General features: G+C 38.7%; 1 protein-coding gene across 4 annotated transcripts; it reads left to right on the top strand.

Moving 5' to 3' along the window:
* Positions 1–3,564: 3,564 nt before the first annotated feature.
* On the top strand, positions 3,565–20,575 carry EIF5A2 (eukaryotic translation initiation factor 5A2). 4 transcript variants are annotated; one of them, XM_062211921.1, is made up of 6 exons: positions 3,565–3,653; positions 4,316–4,515; positions 5,080–5,184; positions 9,807–9,885; positions 11,453–11,509; positions 14,753–14,880. In XM_062211921.1, exons 2-6 carry the CDS (start codon positions 4,351–4,353, stop codon positions 14,800–14,802), a joined length of 456 nt encoding a protein of 151 aa, XP_062067905.1. In that variant the 5' UTR covers positions 3,565–3,653; positions 4,316–4,350; the 3' UTR covers positions 14,803–14,880. The 4 variants fall into 4 exon arrangements, with proteins under 4 accessions (XP_062067905.1, XP_062067898.1, XP_062067908.1 ...); XM_062211914.1 differs by lacking the exons at positions 9,807–9,885; positions 11,453–11,509 and adding an exon at positions 15,814–20,575 and having other exon boundaries at positions 14,753–14,884; XM_062211924.1 differs by lacking the exon at positions 11,453–11,509.
* The last annotated feature ends 1,418 nt before the right edge of the window (positions 20,576–21,993 follow it).

Raw genomic sequence — 21,993 nt, forward strand, 5'->3', positions numbered from 1 at the left:
TTTTTTTAACTTTTATTTAATAAATATAAATTTCCAAAGTACAGCTTAGGAATTACAATGGCTTCCCCCCCCCCATAACTTCCCTCCCACCCACAACTCTTCCCTCTCCCACTCCCTCTCCCCATCCATTCACATCAAGATTCATTTTCAATTATCTTCATATGCAGAAGATCAATTTAGCATATAATAAGATTTCAACAGTTTACACCCACACAGAATCACAAAGTGAAAAATACTGTTTGAGTACTAGTTATAGTATTAAATCACGATGTACAGCACATTAAGGACAGAGATCCTACATGAGGAGTATGTGCACAGTGACTCCTGTTGTTGACTTAACAAATTGACACTCTTGTTTATGGCGTCAGTAATCACCCTAGGCTCTTGTCATGAGTTGCCAAGGCTATGGAAGCCTTTTGAGTTCGCCAACTCTGATCATAGTTAGACAAGGTCATAGTCAAAGTGGAAGTTCTCTCCTCCCTTCAGAGAAAGGTACCTCCTTCTTTGATGGCCTGTTCTTTCCACTGGGATCTCACTCACAGAGATCTTTCATTTAGGTCATTTCATTTTTTTTTTTTTTGCTAGAGTGTCTTGGCTTTCCACGCCTGAAATACTCTCATGGGCTTTTCAGCCAGATCCGAATGCCTTAAGGGCTGATCCTGAGGCCAGAGTGCTGTTTAGGACATCTGCCATTCTATGAGTCTGCTGTGTATCCCAATTTCCATGTTGGATCATTCTCTCCCATTTTTATTCTATCAGTTAGTATTTGCAGATACTAGTCTTATTTATGTTATCCCTTTGATCACTTGGACTAGTGAGATGGCATTGGTACATGTCACCTTGATGGGATTAAATTGGAATCCCCTGGCATGTTTCTAACTCTGCCATTTGGGGCAAGTCCAATTAAGCATGTCCCAAATTGTACATCAAGAGAGAATCTTCTATCCACTGGTTCACTCCCCAGATGGCCACAGTGGCCAGAACTGAGCCAGGCTGAAGCCAGAAGGCAGGAGCTTCATCCAGGTCTCCCATATGGGTGGCAGAGGCACCAATACTTGGGCCATTTTCTGCTGATTTCCAAAGTGTATAGCTGAGAGCTGGATTGGAATTGGAGTGGCCAGACATGAACCAATGACCATGTAAGATGCTGGCATTGCAGGTGGCAGCTGAACGTGATATCCACAACACCAGCCCCTGTACTAATTATTTAATGGAAAATATTAAACCCATAGGATACCCTATTTCATTATTTGTACATTTAGCTCTGAATTTATCCAAAGTTAAAACACATTTACCCACTCAGGAACAATCACGTCATCCCAAACCATTTAAATTTCTTTATTCCAATGATAGAGTCGTTTTTTGTTATCAAGATGTCCAGAGCTGCTTGTTTCCTTTCTATACAAGTCTTCCCTCTTCCTTCAGTTGTGGCAGCTTCTTCATACTATTCCCTTAAATTCCAGTTTTGCTTAACTTAAAAAAAAAAAAAAAAAAAGGAGAGCAGTTTCTTTTGCTTGCAATCAAAGAATCCCTATCAATTTACCAGAGTTACAAGGAACACGTTATCATGCGAATGTGGTTACCAAGAACTGGATAGTGCCAAGATGGGGTCAAAGACAATGATATATTTCAAGTTCATATTACAAAAGTGAAACAAAGTAGTCTATGTTATGCAGTGGTGAAAGAGCTGAAGAAATATGAAGAAATTATCTCCTGCACTGTACACTCAGTGCAAATGAAGTTCTAGTTGAGGGAAACTGGTAGCTGTCGCCACAGAACAATTTAAAGAATTTAAAGGATGCGAAGAGTTTTACAACTTCTGGGACCAGACAGCTGCTTCAGATGGGATTAGGTAATTGAAAGCAAGAGAATTTTAAATTTTAAAACAAGAAAACGGATGAACAGGCTAAGATTTGTTCAGGTGTGTTTGATTCTCTGGGCTGGTAGATTCATAAGCCTCTTTTGTAAACATTAGGTAGCTGATTGACCTTACAAGAATGGGGATACCCGAAAAATTCAAGAGCCAAATCTTATGTGATGGTAGTTAGATCAGTGATTCTGGGGCCAAACTGCCTAGATTTCAGTCTTGGCTCTCTGACTTGCTAGCTGTGTAATTTACGACAAATTACTTTTCTCTGGCCTGTTTTCGTAACTAAAAATGCAAATAAAACAGCTGTTAATGGATGCCAGGGACTAGGTGTTGGGGGAGGGGGCTAAATACAAATGGCAGGAGGAAACTTTTGGAATGAGGGAAATAGTCACTGTCTGGATTATAGCGGTGGTTATCTGCCAATCTTTTTCAAAACTAAGAACCAAAAAGCATCCATTTTATTTTAAATTATACAAACCTGGGGTTTAAAAGATAAGCAGTGAAGATTTAACAAATTTTGGACTAGCTGCCTAAGTAACCTGCCGTACTACCGATCATTCTAGTAACAATAGGGAAAGCTTAGGTGGTGTCAGGTAAAACAAATTAAACTCAAGAACCCAGAGTTCCAATCTTGCTCATTCATATACTAGTTAGAGGCTGGGTTTATGGGAAATCACTTGCTTATAATAAAAGTTAAATTAGACAACACATGTGAAATACATACATGTAAAATGTAGTCATATAGCAACTATACGGGACTATTGATAGGAATACATAAATTGGAGTTGGAGTGGAAAGTACCTTTCTAGGTCACCTCCAGGGTAGCGAATGTGAGCAGTTTGTGAAATGGAACCGTGAAGAGCACAGCGCATAGCCTGAGAAAGCTTGTCTTTACTTCTATTCAAGTCCATGGGCGCTCGGTGGATTCTGAAGACCACTCAACCGCTCCAATGTGGTGTGGAGAGAAATTCCAAACTCCCAGAAATACCAAAGCCAGGAGGAAAGAAGGGCTGTTGACGGCACAATCCGGCGGGAGCGAGCCCTCCTCGCCCCCACGTTCTTCCGGCCTCTGGTGTGCGGGGCAGGCCGCTCAGTCCACCGCCCACTCCTAGGAGCCCGGCCAGGGGCAGTCGCCACCAGACCCTCATCACGGGGTGGCAGGAGTCTCCAGCAGAATCTGCAGTGGGGAGCCACGGACTTAAATACCGCACTTAGCCTCTGCCTCCAGGAATAAGCTAGGCGTGAACTCCAAGGAGAGCTGCAAGTTGTACCAGAAGCCCTAACCCGAAGTCCTCTCCACAGCCTCGCGGAACCCTTGGTGAACTCGGCCGCCACACAACAGAGGACAGGGACTACAGGGCGCGCGGCTTGGCTGCCGGCAACGCCGACTGCGAGCCGACCGCCACGAACCTACAAGTTAGAGGGGACAAGCTTTCCGGCCTGCGAGTTTAACCTCGGCAACCGTACCTTTGGAAGCGCTCCGCACGCCGGAAGTGCACTAATCCGCAGCACGTGGGGTTGCCAGGGCGCGCTTCACGTGACTGGGCGGAGCCTTGGGAACGCCGTAGCCAATAGTAGCCTTGGAAGGCGGTGCCTGTGACGCCTCGGGGCCTATCCCGGAAGTGGGGCTGGGATGAGGGCGGGAAAAGGCGGGGCGGCCGGGGTGTGGAAAGTGTGGCGGCCCCGCCCCGTGTCTTGGAACTGCCGCCGCCGCCGCCGCAGCGCTGAGGTACCGGCGCGGATGCGCAGGCGAAAGTCCGGGTTGCCGGCTGAAAGCTGAAAGGTGAAGACCTGGGGAAAAGCTGACTCGTGCTGGTCCCAGAGCGAGGGAGGGCAGCAGAGGGAGCCGGAGCGAGCCCCGGCCGAGAGGAGAAGGAAAGGTGGATGGGGGAATGGAGGCGAGCGCGAGACCTGCCGGGGCTCAGGCCCCTGAGGAGCCGGGCCGGGCCGGGCCGGGCTTTGCCTGCAGAACAGGGGATGCCTGGGTGACTGGGGCGGCGGCGTGCGGGGTGCGCGCCGGCTGCCCCAGGGCCAGGTGCTGCTGACCACGTCGTGTCGACCTGCATGGTTCCCGGGGCCGTGCGGCCTTGGGCTGGGCGCCGAGCAGCGGGCGTGCAGGCGCGGCGCGGTGCGGGAAGGTCGCGGGTTTCTGCGGTGGGGCAGCAGGGCGGGGACCTGCTGCCTGCCCCCAGCTCTCGGGTGAACGCCCCAGGCGGGATGTGAGCTCCTCGGGGTTTTCCTTTCCCACCCGCAACCCCCTCCCGATGGCTGGAAAAGTTTGTAGAGGCCAGAGTTTAGAAAAGTGCCCACTAGTCTTGGGTGGGTGTCGTGCAAATGCAAAAATGACAGCCAGTGAATCTTAGCACATAACCTGTCTGTCGCAAATAAGACGTTTCCCTGCCGGCATGCTGGTTATTAAAAAGCAAACACAAACTTTTTGCGTAGTTCCCTCGGAAGAACAGTCATCTCCCCAGCCCACCATGGCAGATGAAATTGATTTCACCACTGGAGACGCCGGGGCATCCAGCACTTACCCTATGCAGTGCTCGGCCCTGCGCAAAAACGGCTTTGTGGTGCTGAAAGGACGACCATGCAAAATAGTGGAGATGTCAACTTCCAAAACCGGCAAGCACGGCCATGCCAAGGTAAGCGCCCTTCCAAGTCGGGCTGTGGCCTCGGCGTTGGCATTTTCATCACTCGTATTCCATTACAGATCCTGACATTTCTATACTTCACGTTTTGTAATAAGCAATTTTTGTTTGTTTGTTTCCGTAGTTATTGGGTGGTCAGCTGTTACCTTGAATACTTACAGGTACACGTCTTTCTGGGGGGCTTGTCATGTTTCATTGGGAACTGAGTCTCCCCGAATCCTACTGGCCTAGAGGATCTATTCCGTTTACCTTTGTGAAAACCTCTTTTAACAATTCTTAGAAACCTAACTTCATCTTTGTCATATACTTTCACAATTTAGATTACTCGATTTTCTGTTATACTGGGTCTTGACCTGTCATGATACCATTTAGTTTTTTGATGTGTCTCAATTCTGTTAACACCATGGCTTTTTGTTTTTTGTAAGAAAGTAAAATTAGATGACCCTGGCAGGAGGAGAAAGAATCTGTCATAATAAGTATTGGTATTGTACTCCTGTGTATGCAATGAGTGATACACTTGGCAGAGAATGAACAGGTCTCCTGTTGCCCTCTGTTTAGGTTCACCTTGTTGGAATTGATATTTTCACGGGCAAAAAATATGAAGATATTTGCCCTTCTACTCACAACATGGATGTTCCAAATATTAAGAGAAATGACTATCAAGTAAGTACTAATTTCCCTTGGAGAACGATTCTTGTTTTTTAAAAGTACAGATGCTTTCTATCAATTGTAAATTGACAAAACCAAAGAGTGATTTAGTAGGTTTTTTTCCTAACCAATTATTAGGCACCACCTATCTGAGAAATTGGAGAAATAGTGATGTTTAACTGGTGTTCCTTATCTAGGATTCTTGCTAATTGTTTTTAAACATTCTTGCATTTTTAAGAGGTTGAACACTTTGTTTCTCAGACCAAGTGACTGCATATTGCAAGTAAGTACAGTATTTCATGAAATTACTGTTCTCTCTGTTGTAAAATATCTCAAATTTAGATAACTCCTTCCTGAGTACTTTTATTTCTTTCCTCTGATCAGACCAAAGACTTTCAAGGAACTGTTCTTCCAACTAAGTTTTTCTATTAATGAATGTTAGTCAGATTTGGTATTCTTAAGAAGTGAATAAGTCAAGAGCCACAAATAAAAAGTGAAGAAAATACAAAAATTATGTCATTGGTTTATTTATATTCAGTGACCCAGCTGGGACCTTTTGTTAAATTATATGTATAAGCTTCAAGTTTTAGCTACACTTACACATTTGGGTACATCATATTTAATGCTAGCATTTTGTTTGGAGTATTGACGATAATCAAACAACTAACCTCATAGTTGGTGGAAGCTCAGATTAATCATAACTAAAACATTTCTTGAAAGTCTTCGATTTCCTTATCAAGCATACCATATATTGAACTCTCTTCTGTTCATTTTACATAAAAGAATGTAAGTTTGACAGATTTGTTCTGTTCAACTTAAACTGATTTTTTCTGTGCCTTTTATTGTATAGATTTTTAAAGAACATTGCTGTCAACTGCAGTGAGCCAGTGATTTCCTTTTATTCTTTGTCCACCTGCAACCATATTTTCATGTAGTTTTGCCACTTTCTAGCTCGATACTCTTGGATAAGTTATGTAACCTCTCTGAGCCTTAGTCTGCAAAACAGGGAAATGTGAGGATGAAATGAGGGGGAAAATGTACCTTGTAAATAGTGTGTACCAAAAAGCAGTTCTGGGCTGGGAAGAATCACTGTGTTCCTGAATTTGTATTTATGAAATGCATGAAGTTTGTATATCTTAAATAAAATTTTAAAAAACTAACTAAATAAAAAAATCTTTAAAAAAATAAAAGCAGTTCTGTTCTGCTCCCTCTTTTCCTGTATAAAAATTGAACTTAATCATCCTATTGTTGGATCACTCAGAAAGATGTGGTACATATGGTAAATGCAGATGTGCTGATTCAGTGTGGTAAGGATGGCACAGCAGACTAAGGCTGGGCATGGAATTTTTTCCTTTTTTGCCAAAAATGGACTTTGGTTCTCAAAAATGTGAATTATTTTGAATATTCAATATTCTTGGTATTCAGTAATATTCATTCAATGCAGAATGCTTTTGCCTACTGCATGTTTCAGGAAGATAGGACTAGCAGTTCAGGTAATTACTACCATAATCAAACTGGTCACTAACTAATTGGAGCTCAAGATTTAACATAAAGGAAAAATTTGCTTTGACTTTCATTTTGGTATATAGTATGCTCCAGATGAGGGTGAGGTGAATGAGGTGAGTGGAGTTTTTGCTTCAGTTACAAAACTTTGATTAAATACAGAACTAGCAACAATATCAAGCCATATAGGAGCCCAAGGCAAAAATAAAAGTCAGTAGTTTTGATTCTGTCTTTATTAAATTTTGATATTCTGTTCATCATGGGATTTTTGTATTCTAATTTTTTTAAAAAAATACTGCATCACAGTGTTTATCTGATCAAAGCCAACATTGGCACGTCATAGCTGTGTAATCTCAAGCAGCAGATTACTTAGCCTCTCTTACTGGTAACATGGGGATGTGACCGAAAAATTCTTTATGGGGTCATTTTGTAACCAAATTAGTTAATAAAAGCTATGGAAGATGGCCCAAGTACCTGGACACCTACACCCATGTGGGAGACCCGGATTAAGTTCCAGGCCCCTGGCTTCAGCCTGACCTGTGTCAGGCTGTGTGGCTGTGTGGCCATTTGGGAAGTGAACCAGTAGATGGAGGATCTTTCTATATCTCTCCCTCTTTCTCACTATGCCTTTCAAGTAAAATAAATCTTAAAAGAAAATGTTGTGGAGATTAAAGATAAAACACAGACTGTACATAAAACCTTGTGGATACTCAAAAAAAAAAAAAGGATAAATTTCTAAACAAAACAAGAACAGTTTGTGGTATAGTAAGTAGTCAATGCTCACATCCTCATTATGAAGTCAGGAAAGCATACTTATTTCAGTTCATTTAAAGAAATTAGTTTCTGTGAGCCTTTCCAGTTGTGTTCATTGTGCAACTGTGGCTTTGTGCTAGTCACCTGCCTTGATTAAACTCCTGCTTTTCCTAGTTGGCTATATGTAGCCCTTTGTATGCTGAATTTGGTATTCCAAGTGCCAGTTTGGCAGGCAGCAAAAGTGAAATTATAAATAAAAGTAGATTTTTTTCACATGAGCTTAGAGATTAAGATGCCTGTGTCCTACCTGCATCTCACATCAGAATACCTGGGTTTGTTTCCACAGCCCTGGCTCCCAATTCCAGCTTCCTGCTAATGCAGACCCCAGGAGACAGCAGTGTAGTTCAAGTAATTTGGTACCTGATACCCATGTGGGAGAACTGGATTGAGTTCCTGGCTCCCAGCTTTGGTCCCAGTCTTTGCAGGCATTTGGGATTGAGCCAGTAGACAGGAGCTCGCTCTCTGTCTCTGCCTCTCAAATTAAACAAAACAACTTTAAAAAATAAACATTTCGATAAAAATCAAGGTTTGAAAAAGTAGATCTTTGTTTAGGAAAGGAAGCACATTCATATTTACAGTTTTAATTTTATGTATTTTAGAATAAGTTCATGATGAAAGAAAAATGATCGCTTCTGACTCTTCCTTTCTAAGATTAGCTCGAATTAGAATTGCTAATTTCCATTACTTCTCCCAAAAGTACTTATAGTTGTCTGTGGCCCAGTGATGGTGTAAAATGCGAGTATATTCAGACACCTTTGGAAAACCCCAAATTGTTAAACACAGAAATATACCGACCCCAGCAACTTCTTGAATATTTCTTTAGAAAGTTCTGTGGTATTGTGTATCCCACCACAAGGTAAAGGCCATTTCTGCATTCCCTGAAGTTTTATCCATCACTTGAAGACCATTTTCCAAAGAAAAACTGTTTACTCCAGGATATATTCAAATATATATTGTAGAATTTTGGATTATTGGTGAGTTGCCAAAACCATGACTATTCAGTCCCCTAGGATAACCTTCAAATTAGTATTGCCTTTTGGATGTTGAGAAATATGAGTTGAATTTTATTGTTGTAATTTAAGACAACAATGACAAAGAAAATCATGATGCTATAAATTCCTGGAGCTCCAAGGTTTTTGTTTTTTTGTTTTTTTAATCATTTTGCTTGTTCTGTGGAATCCTTGTGTTCCCTGCTGGAAGCAGTCTTTCTTGGGAAGTGGAAAGCCTCTAAAGCAGCAGGGTTCAGTGTTGCAGGGACAGAAGCAAATATTCTGCTATAGAATCATTAAGGGAACTAGTGAGAAGAGCCACCACCTTGGATTCCTGATAACTGTGCCCTGTCCATGGGAAAAACAGTACCCTGTATTAGAATACAGTGTAAACTATAAAACACCACCCTAGGCCTCTAAAACATCATGGAACATGTGCCATAAATGAGTTTTTAATAGGTCAGTCCACTTAGCAAGCTGTTTGGGAATGATGACAACATAAACTAATGAATTCTCTGAGCATCATTCTGTTACCTCATCAGTTTGTAGAATGAGCTTTTCTTGCAGAAGTTATGCCATGTGAGATACTACGACAGGAATGAGGCATTCTGTGAATCTAGATGGGATTTTGCCAGAAGCAGGTGGGAAATGCAAATCCATATGCAAAGTAAGAGCCCACTGCAGTAAGGACAAGCCATTGCCTCTTTCATGATGGAAGGGGTGCTGTGTTGTCATGTTGCTAGCTGTTTCTCCTGGGGGATATGTTGGTCTCTTCCGTGAAGTTCTGTCAGTGGCTGCAGTCAGATCAGCCTGGGTGAGGGCAAGCATGTCATGGAGCTCACTGGACAAGGGCATTCACACATAGACTCTGTCTTGTCTGTCCAGTTATTCAGAGCCCCATCTGCAGCAGATACCTTCTGGTAAACATTCATATGGATACATTCTCTGTTTGGAAAAATCTGTCAACATACCCCATACTACTTCCCCAGACTCTATAACTGGCAGTTTTCCTATCTTGGTCTTTCACTCTTCTTGACTTTATCGTCCAGCTCTTAACCTTTGTCCATGATCAGAAAAAATCCACAACTCTGGTTCTCTCTCCTTTTAGGTCCAATGCTTGCACTTCTCCCCACCCCACTGTCTTTCAGCACCACCTCTGAGTGGTATCATCATATAATTACTAACCATCAAGAAACCATCTTGAGTTTTTCTCAGTTAGCTGGTCATAGGGAAGTCCCTGTCAAGCCAGTGAGCTGAGGGGAAAGTGTTGGGGGAGCAGAAGGCGCTTTCTGAGTCTAAGCCACTTCTCATACAAGCTGTTTGTGCCCTTAGGACCTGCTCAAGTTGATTGCATGTTGCTACTTCTGCTTGATGATGGAGTGCTGCCGTGCAGAGCCAACTTCATGGCCTGGTGGGTCAGATAACACCCCAGTCGATCATGATGTTCTTGTTCAGGTTGCGTAACACTACTGATTGAGCTTTCAGCCTCTTCCAGGAACCAGCAACTCTAAAGGAGCAGCTTGAGAGTAGAGGGAAAAAGTAGAAAGGAAGGGGGTTTAGCTAAACAAGTTTGATTGTTTTGAAATAGATTGAGAAACAAAATATAAATTCAGAAATTAGGGATGAGAAGGCACCTGTAGTGATGACATACCTTCTCCAACTTTCTGTTTTATACCAATTATACAAATGGAGGCAAAAAATTGCCCCATTTTCAGTGTTCTTATTCTGACTTCATCATGGACAGAATCTGCAGTCACTAACCACCTTCGCACCCTTCCTTTTTATTCATGCTCTGCTTCCTTAGATTACTGTGACTCCAAAAATTTAGTGGTTACAATACTCTGTAGAATTCTGAAACACCATGATATTTCTGTGTTTTATTGTGGAAATTTTCAAAGTACAAATATAATGAACTTCATGTATACATCACTCAGCTTCAGTAATTATCAGTACATGGCCAATCTTATTTAACACACAATTTTTCTTCCTGTACTCTTTGCCTCTTATTTTGTTTTAAAGATTATTTATTTATTTGAAAGTAGAGTTACACAGAGAGGAAGGAGGAGGGGGTCTTCTATCCTCTGGTTCACTCCTTAATTGGCCGCAAAGACCAGAGCTGCACTCATCCAAAGCCAGGAGCCAGGAGCTTCTTCCAGGTCTCCCATGTGAGTGCAGGGACCCAAGAACTTGGGCCATCTTCCACTGCTTTCCCAGGCCATCACAGAGAGCTGGATTGGAAGTGGAGCAGCCCATATGGGATGCTGGCACTGCAGGCAGCGGCTTTACCTGCTACACCACAGCACCAGCCCCCAGCCTCTTATTTTTAAGCTAATCTCAGATATTGTTTTATCTGTAAGAATTTTGTTATGGATCTCTAAAAGAGAAAAACTAAAAAAAGTAGAATACTGTCATACCAAAAAAATATATATATTTAATATCATCAGTAATCCCATGAGGAATGACATTTTCCTAATTGTGTTTTTATCATTTTTTTTTTTTTGATGTGGTGGTTCTTTGTTTTATAGTTTCAGTCAAGACCCAAATAAGGTCCACACAATCAGATCGGTTGAGGTGTCTCTTAAATGTTTTTTAAGCTGTAAGTTCTCCTCTCTCACATATGTACTCAGCGTCCATCTCTCAGCATTTTTGTTAAAGAGATAATCATTTTTTTTTTCTGCAAGCTTTCCTACTGTCTGGATTTTTCTAATGCATTTCCTTGTTATTTAGCATTTTCCTCTGTCCCTCATATTTCCTAAAATTTAGTAGGATGTATAGGTTTGATCAGATTCATTATAGTTTTTTTTTATTTTCTTCTTTCTTAACAAGACTACTACATAGGTGATGTTCTGTGCAACCATCAGTAAATAAAAAAAACTAATTTTTTTCCTTATGTTAACAGATTTGTCATCATTACCTCAACCCATTGATTTATTAAAGGATACTAAGTAATTATCTGACATTCCTTCTCTTTTTTTTAGCCAAAATACTTCCATTAAAAGACACTTCCCTTCATCCAAATTTTTATGTTCCTGGAGGTACAGTATAAACAAGGGCACTTCAAAAAGTTTGTGGAAAATGGAATTAAAAGCTAAGTACATTTGGTACAATTTTAAAACCCATGCATAGTTTTTTTATAATATATATTTTCCTTGAACGTTTTGAAGGCCCCCTCTATTAGTGGATTTCAAACTTTTTTCACCAAAATAAAATTATTGTTTAATTCCATTTCCATGAACTTTTTGAAGTATCCTAATGTTACTCTGTGTGTGTGTGTGTGTACACAAAGACAACATGAATGTTTGATGTTTTTTCTCTTCAGTTATCAGTACTCAAAATGCATTGGTTCCTAGCATTTGCTGAAGATAACCAATGAAATCACTTCTTTCACTTTGAACTTCAGCTTTTAAATATATTTGTGTTTCAGTCCACTGTGGTTTTTAACCTTATTGATTCTCAAATTATTCTATCCTTGGCCTGTGGGAGCTTATTCAGGTTAGCTTCTGTGTCCCTTTGACATGAGCCTAATTAATGGTCTTTGGTAATTCCTTGTTTTGTAATATAACAGCTTGCTCTAGGTTCAACTTGTATACTTCCTGCTCGGAACCTGAAATTATCCATTTCTGCAAGGAGCCTTAGATTCTTTTAGTAGAAGATGAACTACCACATTCTGGTACCAGTATAGTATTATATACTACTAAAGAGCTTGGTACACCACTGTAATAGTGTATTATCTCTTATTATAGTTTTCTCAGTCTGACCTCAGTTGTCTCCCTGCTTGGTATCACAAAGTGATTACTCCCTTCCAAAAAGAAAAAAAAAAAGTTTAAAAATATCTAAGAGGTATCAAATGAAGAGGTTTGTTTAAAGGTGAAAGATTAGAATTGTATTAGAATTAGCTTATAATAGTCTCCTCACCATCTCTGCCTTCCAACTCTATAGTCAGAAAGAAGATGGGAAAGTGTGCACAAAAATGTGCACCATTGTCTTTTTTTCTTTAAGATTGAAAATTATAAAAGGGAAAAAGCATACCTTTAAAGTAGAGAAATCTGGCAGACAATCACCTTAACCAAACCAAGTGAATCCAAGTAAATGTGACTGGGAAGGGAACAAATTGGCAGGCTTTGCCTCCTGATGTGACACTCTGGGAATGCATCAATTGTACACAGTATTTCTTCCCAAAGTGCATTACTGAGATCATCAGGAAACAGTGAGACAAACTCAAACCAAGAAGCAGTCTACAAAATAATGAACCTGTTCTCAAATCAATGTCATGAAAGACAAATGAAAAGACACTAAACCAACATGACAGCCACATAAATACAGGTATTTTCCTGGCGTTCAGGCAATAAGTCGCTATCAAAGACAAATGTTAGGTCATTTTGAAAAGCTATATATTGAAAAATAGATTATCAATATTAAATGTCCTTATTTTGAAAAACTTATGTAAGAGTACATGCACACACACACACATACACACATCCTTGTTTCAGGAAAAACATTGAAGTATTTAATAAAAATTTAATTTAAAATATCAAATTATTCATTTGCACTCATTTTTCTACAGCTTAGTTTTATTTTTTGAAAACTTTTATTACATATAGTCATTTTTAATAAGATTGTGATGTGCATAAATGCATTATTTTACTATATGATTTTATGATGTTTTTGCATTTTTACCTTTAAAATGCTTTATATATTTCATCCCATGGTTTATTTTATGAGTTTTTAATGCTTATTATAAAATGGTGGTATTTCATTTTTATCAAAATACCAGTGTTATTATTTGGCTCCTATCTTTCAGTCACTAGTCAACAAGATTCTTTAACTCTTAAAATAGACAAGTTTTACTCCAAGGAATTGCTGAAAGCAAAAATGTGAAAGATCTGCCTTGTAAGCATGTGGTTGGTTTAAAAATTACTGTTCTACTATACGATCATTAAGTGTACTGAAAATAGATGATTGTAGAAACTAAGAGTGGGAATCCAAGAGGGAGGGGGAGGAAGGATGGGGAGAGAAGTGCCACTATGTTCCTAAAACAGTATAAAGGAAATATATGAAACTTGCATAACTTAACTAAAATATATTTCCTTTAATTTTAAAAAAATTACTATTTTAGCTCAACCTCCTTGCTCCTCCCTCCTCTACCCACCTCCTCACAAATGTTTGAGTGACTAAGAGGTGAATTAACTGCTGTTGCTCTGAATGATTGTTTTCATGTTTTGTTTTGTTTAGATTTTAGCCATGTGCAAAAACTCAAATCTGCGGTGGCTGGAGTGTTCATGGAAAACCATAGGCAGATTTGGTAGATGGTGTACATAGAGGAGAGTGTGGAACTCTAGAAACTATCCCAATAGGATACCTGGATTATTTCATGGGGCTAACTGGGGTCAAGGACCATGTCTTTGACTCCCTTTAAGTATGTTAGCCCCTGGTAGTCTGGACACTTGTGTTTTATAAAACCTTCCAGAATCCTTGGCATACTGATAGTGGATGTGCTTTTAGAATACATGTTTTAGAATATGTGATAGTGTACATGCTTTTAGAATATGTTTTCTCATTCCTATAATAAAAGAAATTCAGTTATATCAAAATTGTACTTCTGTGCAGTATAGATTGATGACTGGGGTTTGTTTCATTAATGTATCAGTAACTAGGTGTTTGGTTTTGGTTTTCTTTTAAAAAAAAACTATCATAAGCAACAAGCTAGAAAACAAATTTTCCACTTAACTGTTTATAATCAAATTATAAGATGCATTGTTAGTAATAATGAAAAATTGAAAAAATACTCATATGCCTATTAATGGGAAATGATTAATTCAATTATGGTATAGTCATGCAATTGTTTATTCATTTTACAGGAATGTAGTTGTGTAGTGGTTTTCTAATTTTGAAAGATTTCTAAGATGTCCTATTAAGTGAAAATAGCTTACTAAAAAATACTCGTACTGTCTCATTTTTTTCCAAAAGCAGCCATGTGTATATTGTGCACATAAAAGTAAATGCTTTAGAATACACCATGAAGAAACCTAAACTGTTTAATAATACAGAGATTGAGCCTGGGAAGGGAGGAGTGAGTACAGTGAGTGGTGTACTTAACACTTGGGTTCTGTGCATATTTTATACTCTTTTATTTTTAGCATTTTTATACACCAAGAATATATTACTGTATATTACTGTGTACTTATACAAATTACTGTTGATTGCAGTTTAATCGTGCCAGCCTTACAAAGGAATGGGTATAGTCTAATCAGTGCAAATGCTATCATGTCTTCTAACAGCTGATATGCATTCAGGATGGTTACCTTTCCCTGCTGACAGAAACTGGTGAAGTTCGTGAGGATCTTAAACTGCCAGAAGGTGAACTAGGCAAAGAAATAGAAGGCAAATACAATGCAGGCGAAGATGTACAGGTAAACACCTAGGAGAAGATTGTTTTAATCCATTTTATAAAAACTGTCCTAACTAGTAAGCAGAAAATACCAAATACAAAAAGCCATTAAAAATCCTGCCAAGTGTTTAAAATTTTTATCTCTATAAGGTGATTTTTCCAAGATACCCTTAGAGACCCATTATCAAAGAAAGTATCAAAGTTCATTTTTTGCTGTATAGCCTATGTCAACCCCCAGTTTGTTTTGAAGATCTGCATCTGAGATATAAGAAAACAAACTAAGGGAGTGCTCGAAAGTAAGAGATTTACTTTGTCTTTGCTACATCTTTCAGAAGTGTAGCATCTAGTAAGTGCTGAGATACAGCTCTCACTCTCCCTGTTCCCTGGACATTGTCTTACAAACTGAAGTTTAAAACTTCTACTTTAGGCCGGCGCCGCAGCTCAATAGGCTAATCCTCCGCCTTGCAGCTCCAGCACACCGGGTTCTAGTCCCAGTCGGGGCACCGGATTCTCTCCCGGTTGCCCCTCTTCCAGGCCAGCTCTCTGCTGTGGCCCGGGAGTGCAGTGGAGGATGGCCCAAGTGTTTGGGCCCTGCACCCCATGGGAGACCAGGAGAAGCACCTGGCTCCTGCCTTTGCATCAGCGTGGTGCGCCGGCTGCGGCACACTGGCCGTGGCGGCCATTGGAGGGTGAACCAACGGCAAAGGAAGACTTTTCTCTCTGTCTCTCTCTCTCTCTCACTGTCCACTCTGCCTGTCAAAAAAAAAAAAAAAAAAAAACACTTCTACTTTAGAAAACTGTCAAGAAAGTAGATTATTTGTTTTAGAACACACTTTTCCAAAATCAGTGCACACAAAATATCCACAAATGCACAATATATGAGGAACTAAATAGATCTTCTCTATATATTGATTTCTGAATAACTTTTTGCCTGCAATTTTTTTCTTCTAGGTGTCTGTCATGTGTGCAATGAGTGAAGAATATGCTGTAGCCATAAAGCCGTGCAAATAAAGAGGGGGGACATCAGGCCTAAGCATACTGTTTAGGTCTGGGTCAGCTGCAGATCTAAAGTCTGATTCTAAGTTGTCACCAAAGCTATGGCCTTCATAAGCCACCTCATTTTTTTAATTGTTTTGACATTGTGCTGGGTTAGTTTAGTAAGCAATTGGCAATTTAAGAAAATAATCAAGATGTACAATTCTTTATTCTTAACTTTGTAGGTGTCTTTCCTATAATGTTCCTGTGGTTTTCAGTTTGTGAATCCAAGAAACAGACAAGGTAGCTTCAGCAGATGTGATTTGTATGAGAAAATCATTTCTGCATTTTAGTTTATGAAAAATAAACCAGGGTTGTAAATCAATGTAACATATAGTGATAAGGTGAATTGCTCGGCATTAATTTCAGGCTTAATAGTAAAGAATCCATGTAAAAGTTAATTGAAATTATCACAGTTTCAACCTCTGGCAAAAAAATCTTTAAGCAAAAACCATGTTATCAAAAAGTACAGGTATCTTGGTGGCCATGTGCAATCACATGTATTCGCTCAGTCATAGTGTTCTTTGCCAAATGGTTGGCAAATTTGAAATAACCTTATATGGTAGTTTTAGTACCTTCTTGTGGTTAACATGGGCATTAAATTGTTGGGTGAATACACAGTGACTTCATAAAGTTTGTGGAAAATGGAATTAAAAGGTAAGCTTATTTTCCTTAGAAAAAAATTTCAAATAAAAAGCTCATGAAAAATATGTATTATGATAAAACTATGCATAGGATTTCAAAAATTTTTGCACCAAAACAGCCTTACCTTTATTCCATTTTCCACAAACTTTTTGAAGTGTCCACTTACGAGCAAGTCAGACTGTAGAGAAGACAAAAAGGACAGTGGCAAAGGAGTTTGGTTAAAGCTGTAGGTTTTTATTTGAAGCCTTTATAATCAGCATAGTAAAACAAAGTTTTTAGTTATGGTTTTACTTTTAACTTTTGTAGCACCACCTGCAACCCTACATCGAAAGTGGTGACCCGTGTTTACAAGATACTGTGCAGCACTTTCTTTTAACCTTGTTAATTAAAGAGTTGCCATTTATCAGCAATTACTGCTTACCAACCACTTTTCATTAGATTTTTTAACATAAAATATTTATTAGACAAAAACTGGAAATCCTTATTTGGTTTGGAATATTTGTTAAATTCATGTACATTTCTCTAAACTGAAATGAAAATGAATTGTGGAAGAAATTTACTTGATATGCAGAAATTATTTTAAACATGTTTGTTTTCTGATGGTTGTATGACTTAATTCAATTACTAGTATGAAATACAACTAGGAAAGAATTATGCAAACTGAATTATGTTAAGGGTATTTTAGGTGACAGCCTGGCTTTCTCTGTAATCTTTTGTGTCACATGTGTGTTATTTCCAGACATTCAGGCGTTGTTACAGAGTTTGTGAGGGTCATTGGCTCAGTTGCAGTCGTTGTATTGGAGTAAAACTTAGAACAAAATCCTATCTCAGAAATACTGTAATTATTTTAAGACTGGTTCTGAAGCTTCTCGCATCATGCCTTGGCATCTTAAAGACCCTTATTCCCATGATGTAAGAAAATCAATGTGGTGATATAACTGATCCAGTCAGCCACTGAACTACCACGAAGAGCAAAAGATCTCAGTTTGAGGTGCTTTGTTTGTAAATCCTATCTTATGCTCAACAGACTCACTTGAGAAGAAGCAAGATACTTTGAGAAAAGTGCAAGAAGAATTCTAAAACACAAGAAATACTGAGGTTGTTGCTAAATGTTTTCAGTATAATGGTTTTAGCTTTCGCCCTTCCAAAGCAGAATTAGGAACTAGGCTAAATTCTTTCCAGTATTCTATTTAAGTACCTACTACATACTGCTCCAGTTTTTTTAATTCTCTGTAATGTGTGTTGTACTTGCTGCTGATTGGCATTATTACCCATGGGAATCCCAGAAAGTTATTAATCTGTGCTGCTTGCTGGTCATTTATATGGCCTCAGTTAATCATCCCAGTGTTCTGAATTAGTATCATTCTGTATTTTAGCATGCCCTTGGTCTTCCCAACTTGTCAGACTTCACATAAATATATTTTCAATTGAGATGTAAGGGTGTACAAATTATAATAATGCATCTCTATCTTCATACCTTGAATGGCAAAAGTTATTTATGCATAAATATCAAGCATTATATGAAGTGTAAATACTCTGATATATAATTATAATTATAGATTTTAAAGAGATGGGACTGTTTATTTTCACATAAGTCAATAGATGTTTCTCTAGAGCAAAATATTTCATTTAGTAAAGCTTTATACATTGTATTAAAAGGAAGCAGGGAACATATATTTTTAACATAGGAAAGAAGTAACTTCATTCATTTTTTGACATCAGAGAAATGTTAAAAGTTGATTCCTAGTCTTTGTTGTATTCTTTTGTAGCAAGTGTTCCATATCACAAGTTACTATGTATAGAATGTAGACTGTCATATTGATAGATTATACTGTGATACACTACTTTTGTCTGGACACATTTCACCACTTTATAGACAGTATTATATTAATATATTCATAAACAAATGAATATTTGTTTCTTTCTACAACATATTTTATTTCTACTGTGAAGACTTTGTTATAGCTTATTTGCTACAAAGTTGTATACCTTTTGACATAGATCAAATCACAGCTACTTTGACCTAGCATTTGCATTATAAATGTAATTGTGATGTTTCTTTCATGTTCCCTTCCAAGGGCTGTCAGTCACTTGAAGAAATTGTTGCTAACCAAGCTCTTGACTCAGTTTCCCTTAATGGTACAAGCTTCTGTACTATTGCTTTGTATTAGTTACCAAAACTTCTGCAACCAGAAAATATCTTTACTAGGAAATGCCGCAGTAAAATGTTTAGGCTATAAAATTTGGGGACACAATTTCTCATTACAGCAGTATGTGATGGTGGTGCACATGTGCACATACAGCTTTGTATGTTTGTTCTTTTTCCCAAAGTCCTTCCAACTCTTAAAAGTACTGTAGTCTGGTAGTGCCTCAAATGTTGGTAACTTTTTTTTATTTAAAATTTTTTCCAGAATTTGTTTTTGTACTCTAGGGTTTCTCAATTAGACTATTTCTAGTTGAGCTGTAATTTGAATGCATTATTCTCAGGGCTGTTTATGCTAAGAACTGACATTTCATTAATTTCAAGCTAACTGCCTGAAAGTATATTGTGAAATTTTCCCAAATTGTAATACAGTGATGCATACATACATATTACAAATTCTTAATACCAATCTACTTACACTACATGTTAAATATTGAATAAAAAAGAAAAAATTAATAACATAATAACATCGATACTGGAATCTTGCCACACTTTTTCACTTTAGAATAGAATTTGTTAGTTTTACCTTAGAAACCTGTCTCCTTAATGATACATCTGAGAGCATTCCTTCAGAAAGAACCCCAAAGGTGGCATTAGGGCCATTCATTGACATAGTAGTTCTTAACAGATTAGGGATAACACACTGAAAATTCATAATCCTCTTTTGAGTACATTAAAATGTTTACATAATGATCTTGAAAATGAACTAGGAACACATTTACTCTGACAAAATATGGCTTTTAATAGAAGAGCAAAAACATAAGAATATTTCCATAAGCAGTATATTGTACAGGTCAATAGTTTGAGGTTTTCTAATATCATGCAGGCATAATATTTCATAGTGTGCAAGTCTTTTTATTTTTCCTGCTAGCATTGAGACAAATAATTGGCAACAAAGGTTTAATAAAATTTATTGTGGAAATTTTTTGTGTGTGTGGAAAATCTTAAGGTTGAGAAAACTCAATCTACTAACTTTAATCTATTAAATTTATTTTTTCAGAATTGGGTATACGGTATCATTATTTGGTTTTGCAGGGAACATTTGGATTTAGCTTACAGACCACAGATGTTCTGTGGGAACATAGCTGGAAGTCACTATATAATTTGTTTTTCTATTAAGTAAACACCTGAACACACCTGAACTATCAAGTGAGATCAAGTTTCTGAAAAGTGCTGAGTCCATCTAATAAGCACGTTTTCTGAATGTGAAAGATCTCATAGCGATGCATACCAGGCTTTCACCTGCTGGAAACATACTTGTTGACAAACTTGGCCATCCTCAACTATCCCCCTCTCCTGAAAACAGGTAGAAAGTATTTTATTTAAAAAAAAAAAAAGTGGTTCTTTATAGGAAGTTCTGAAAACTATATCTTGGTATTTGTAGAATTAGGTTGATCTTAGTTCAAGATGGCACTTGTCAAAAACTCTCTACACGGAACTGTATTCAGCAATGACTGAACAGCTCGTCATAAGTCAGTTGTGATCTTTCTTGAGAGGAACTCTTTATTGTGGTTAATATCTACAGCAAATAAGCACTCTGTGTTTATTGCAAATCACTAGTTCTATGCAGTGTAATGAAAATAACTAGTTCTATACTGTTATGTACATTAGTCCTCCTCTCCAGAAAGAAAGTAGTTGAAATGGCATTGTCTAATACAGTGGCACTTTATTAATAATATATTTTAGTTGTCCTAAATATAGGAGAACTCCTGCCCTGACCTGCAGAGACCCAAATGTTTTAGCTAAAACTTTAAAATAGTAAGATATGTAATAACAGTATTACAATTGTGCATTTTACATTTTAAAAATGAGTAAATTTCAAATGTTAATTCTTTGGCTATACTAAAATATTCTTTAAAATGTAGTTAATGAACTGATCAATTATAACTTTGTTAAGATATATTTGTCTGTTATCTTCCTCAGTTATACTAAATAAAATAAAGTTAATTTAACAGTTTGCACTATTGTACATATATTTTTACATAAATATTTTTAAAACATTTGCATACTAGAAAATTTTATGAATTAATGCATATATCACATTTTTTTATATTCCAGGTCCTTACTGAGAATGTCCCAATTTTGGTTGGGTAATTTAATTTCTACACTTTAGTTCCAGATTCAGGTACAATTTTGGTTTTATTTTTAATTTTTAATATTTTAAATATATGTGAAATAGTCACTTAGTTCACATTTTTTTTTTTTTGACAGGCAGAGTGGATAGTGAGAGAGAGAGAGACAGAAAGGTCTTCCTTTTTGCCATTGGTTCACCCTCCAATGGCCGCTGCGGTCGGCGCATCGTGCTGATCCGAAGCCAGGAGCCAGGTGCTTCTCCTGGTCTCCCATGCGGGTGCAGGGCCCAAACACTTGGGCCATCCTCCACTGCCTTCCCGGGCCATAGCAGAGAGCTGGCCTGGAAGAGGGGCAACTGGGATAGAATCTGGCGCCCCGACCGGGACTAGAACCCGGTGTGCCGGCGCCAGAAGGCGGAGGATTAGCCTGTTAAGCCACGGCGCCAGCAACACTTAGTTCACATTTTAACAGGTGCAAAATAGCAAAATCTTCTCCTCTTCACCTGCTTTCTGTGTACCCTTCCAGGGATACTTAATGCCAAGGGAGTTAATGATCCCTCCCTTACCCTTGACCTCCCAGGGTCAGAGGTACTCCTTCCTCCCAGCTGTATGCTACTCTCTCTCCACAGTGACGTGAGTGGTGCAATGAACCCTTGACCCAAACTCTTTCCCAATCCTCACGCTGTCTAACCCACACAAGCTGGATAGTTCATCTCTGGATAACTCACTTGGTTTCTGCCTTTCATGCGTTGTACCATTCTAAAATATCCCTCTCCCAGACATGTGAACCATGCCAGAGCTATCATGGCAGTTGTCACTTCATAGCCTTGATCATTAGTGGGTTTTTTGGTTTTTTTAAATGATTTATTTATTTTATTTGAAAGCCAGAGTTAAACAGAAAGAGAAGGAGAGGCAGAGAGAGAGAGAGAGGTCTTAACATCCATTGGTTCACTCCCAATTGGCTGCAATGGCTGGAGCTGCACCAATCTGAAACCAGAAGGTTCTTCCCGGTCTCCCATGTGGGTGCCGGGGCCCAAGGACCTGGGCCATCCTCTACTGCTTTCCCAGGCCATAGCAGAGAGCTGTATCAGTAGTGTAGCAGCCAGGACTTGAACAGGCACCCATATGGGATGCTGGCACTGCAGGTGGTGCCACAGCACTGGCCCACACCTTGAT

Source organism: Lepus europaeus, chromosome 2, assembly GCF_033115175.1.
Source record: "Lepus europaeus isolate LE1 chromosome 2, mLepTim1.pri, whole genome shotgun sequence".
Taxonomy (NCBI): Eukaryota; Metazoa; Chordata; class Mammalia; order Lagomorpha; family Leporidae; genus Lepus; species Lepus europaeus.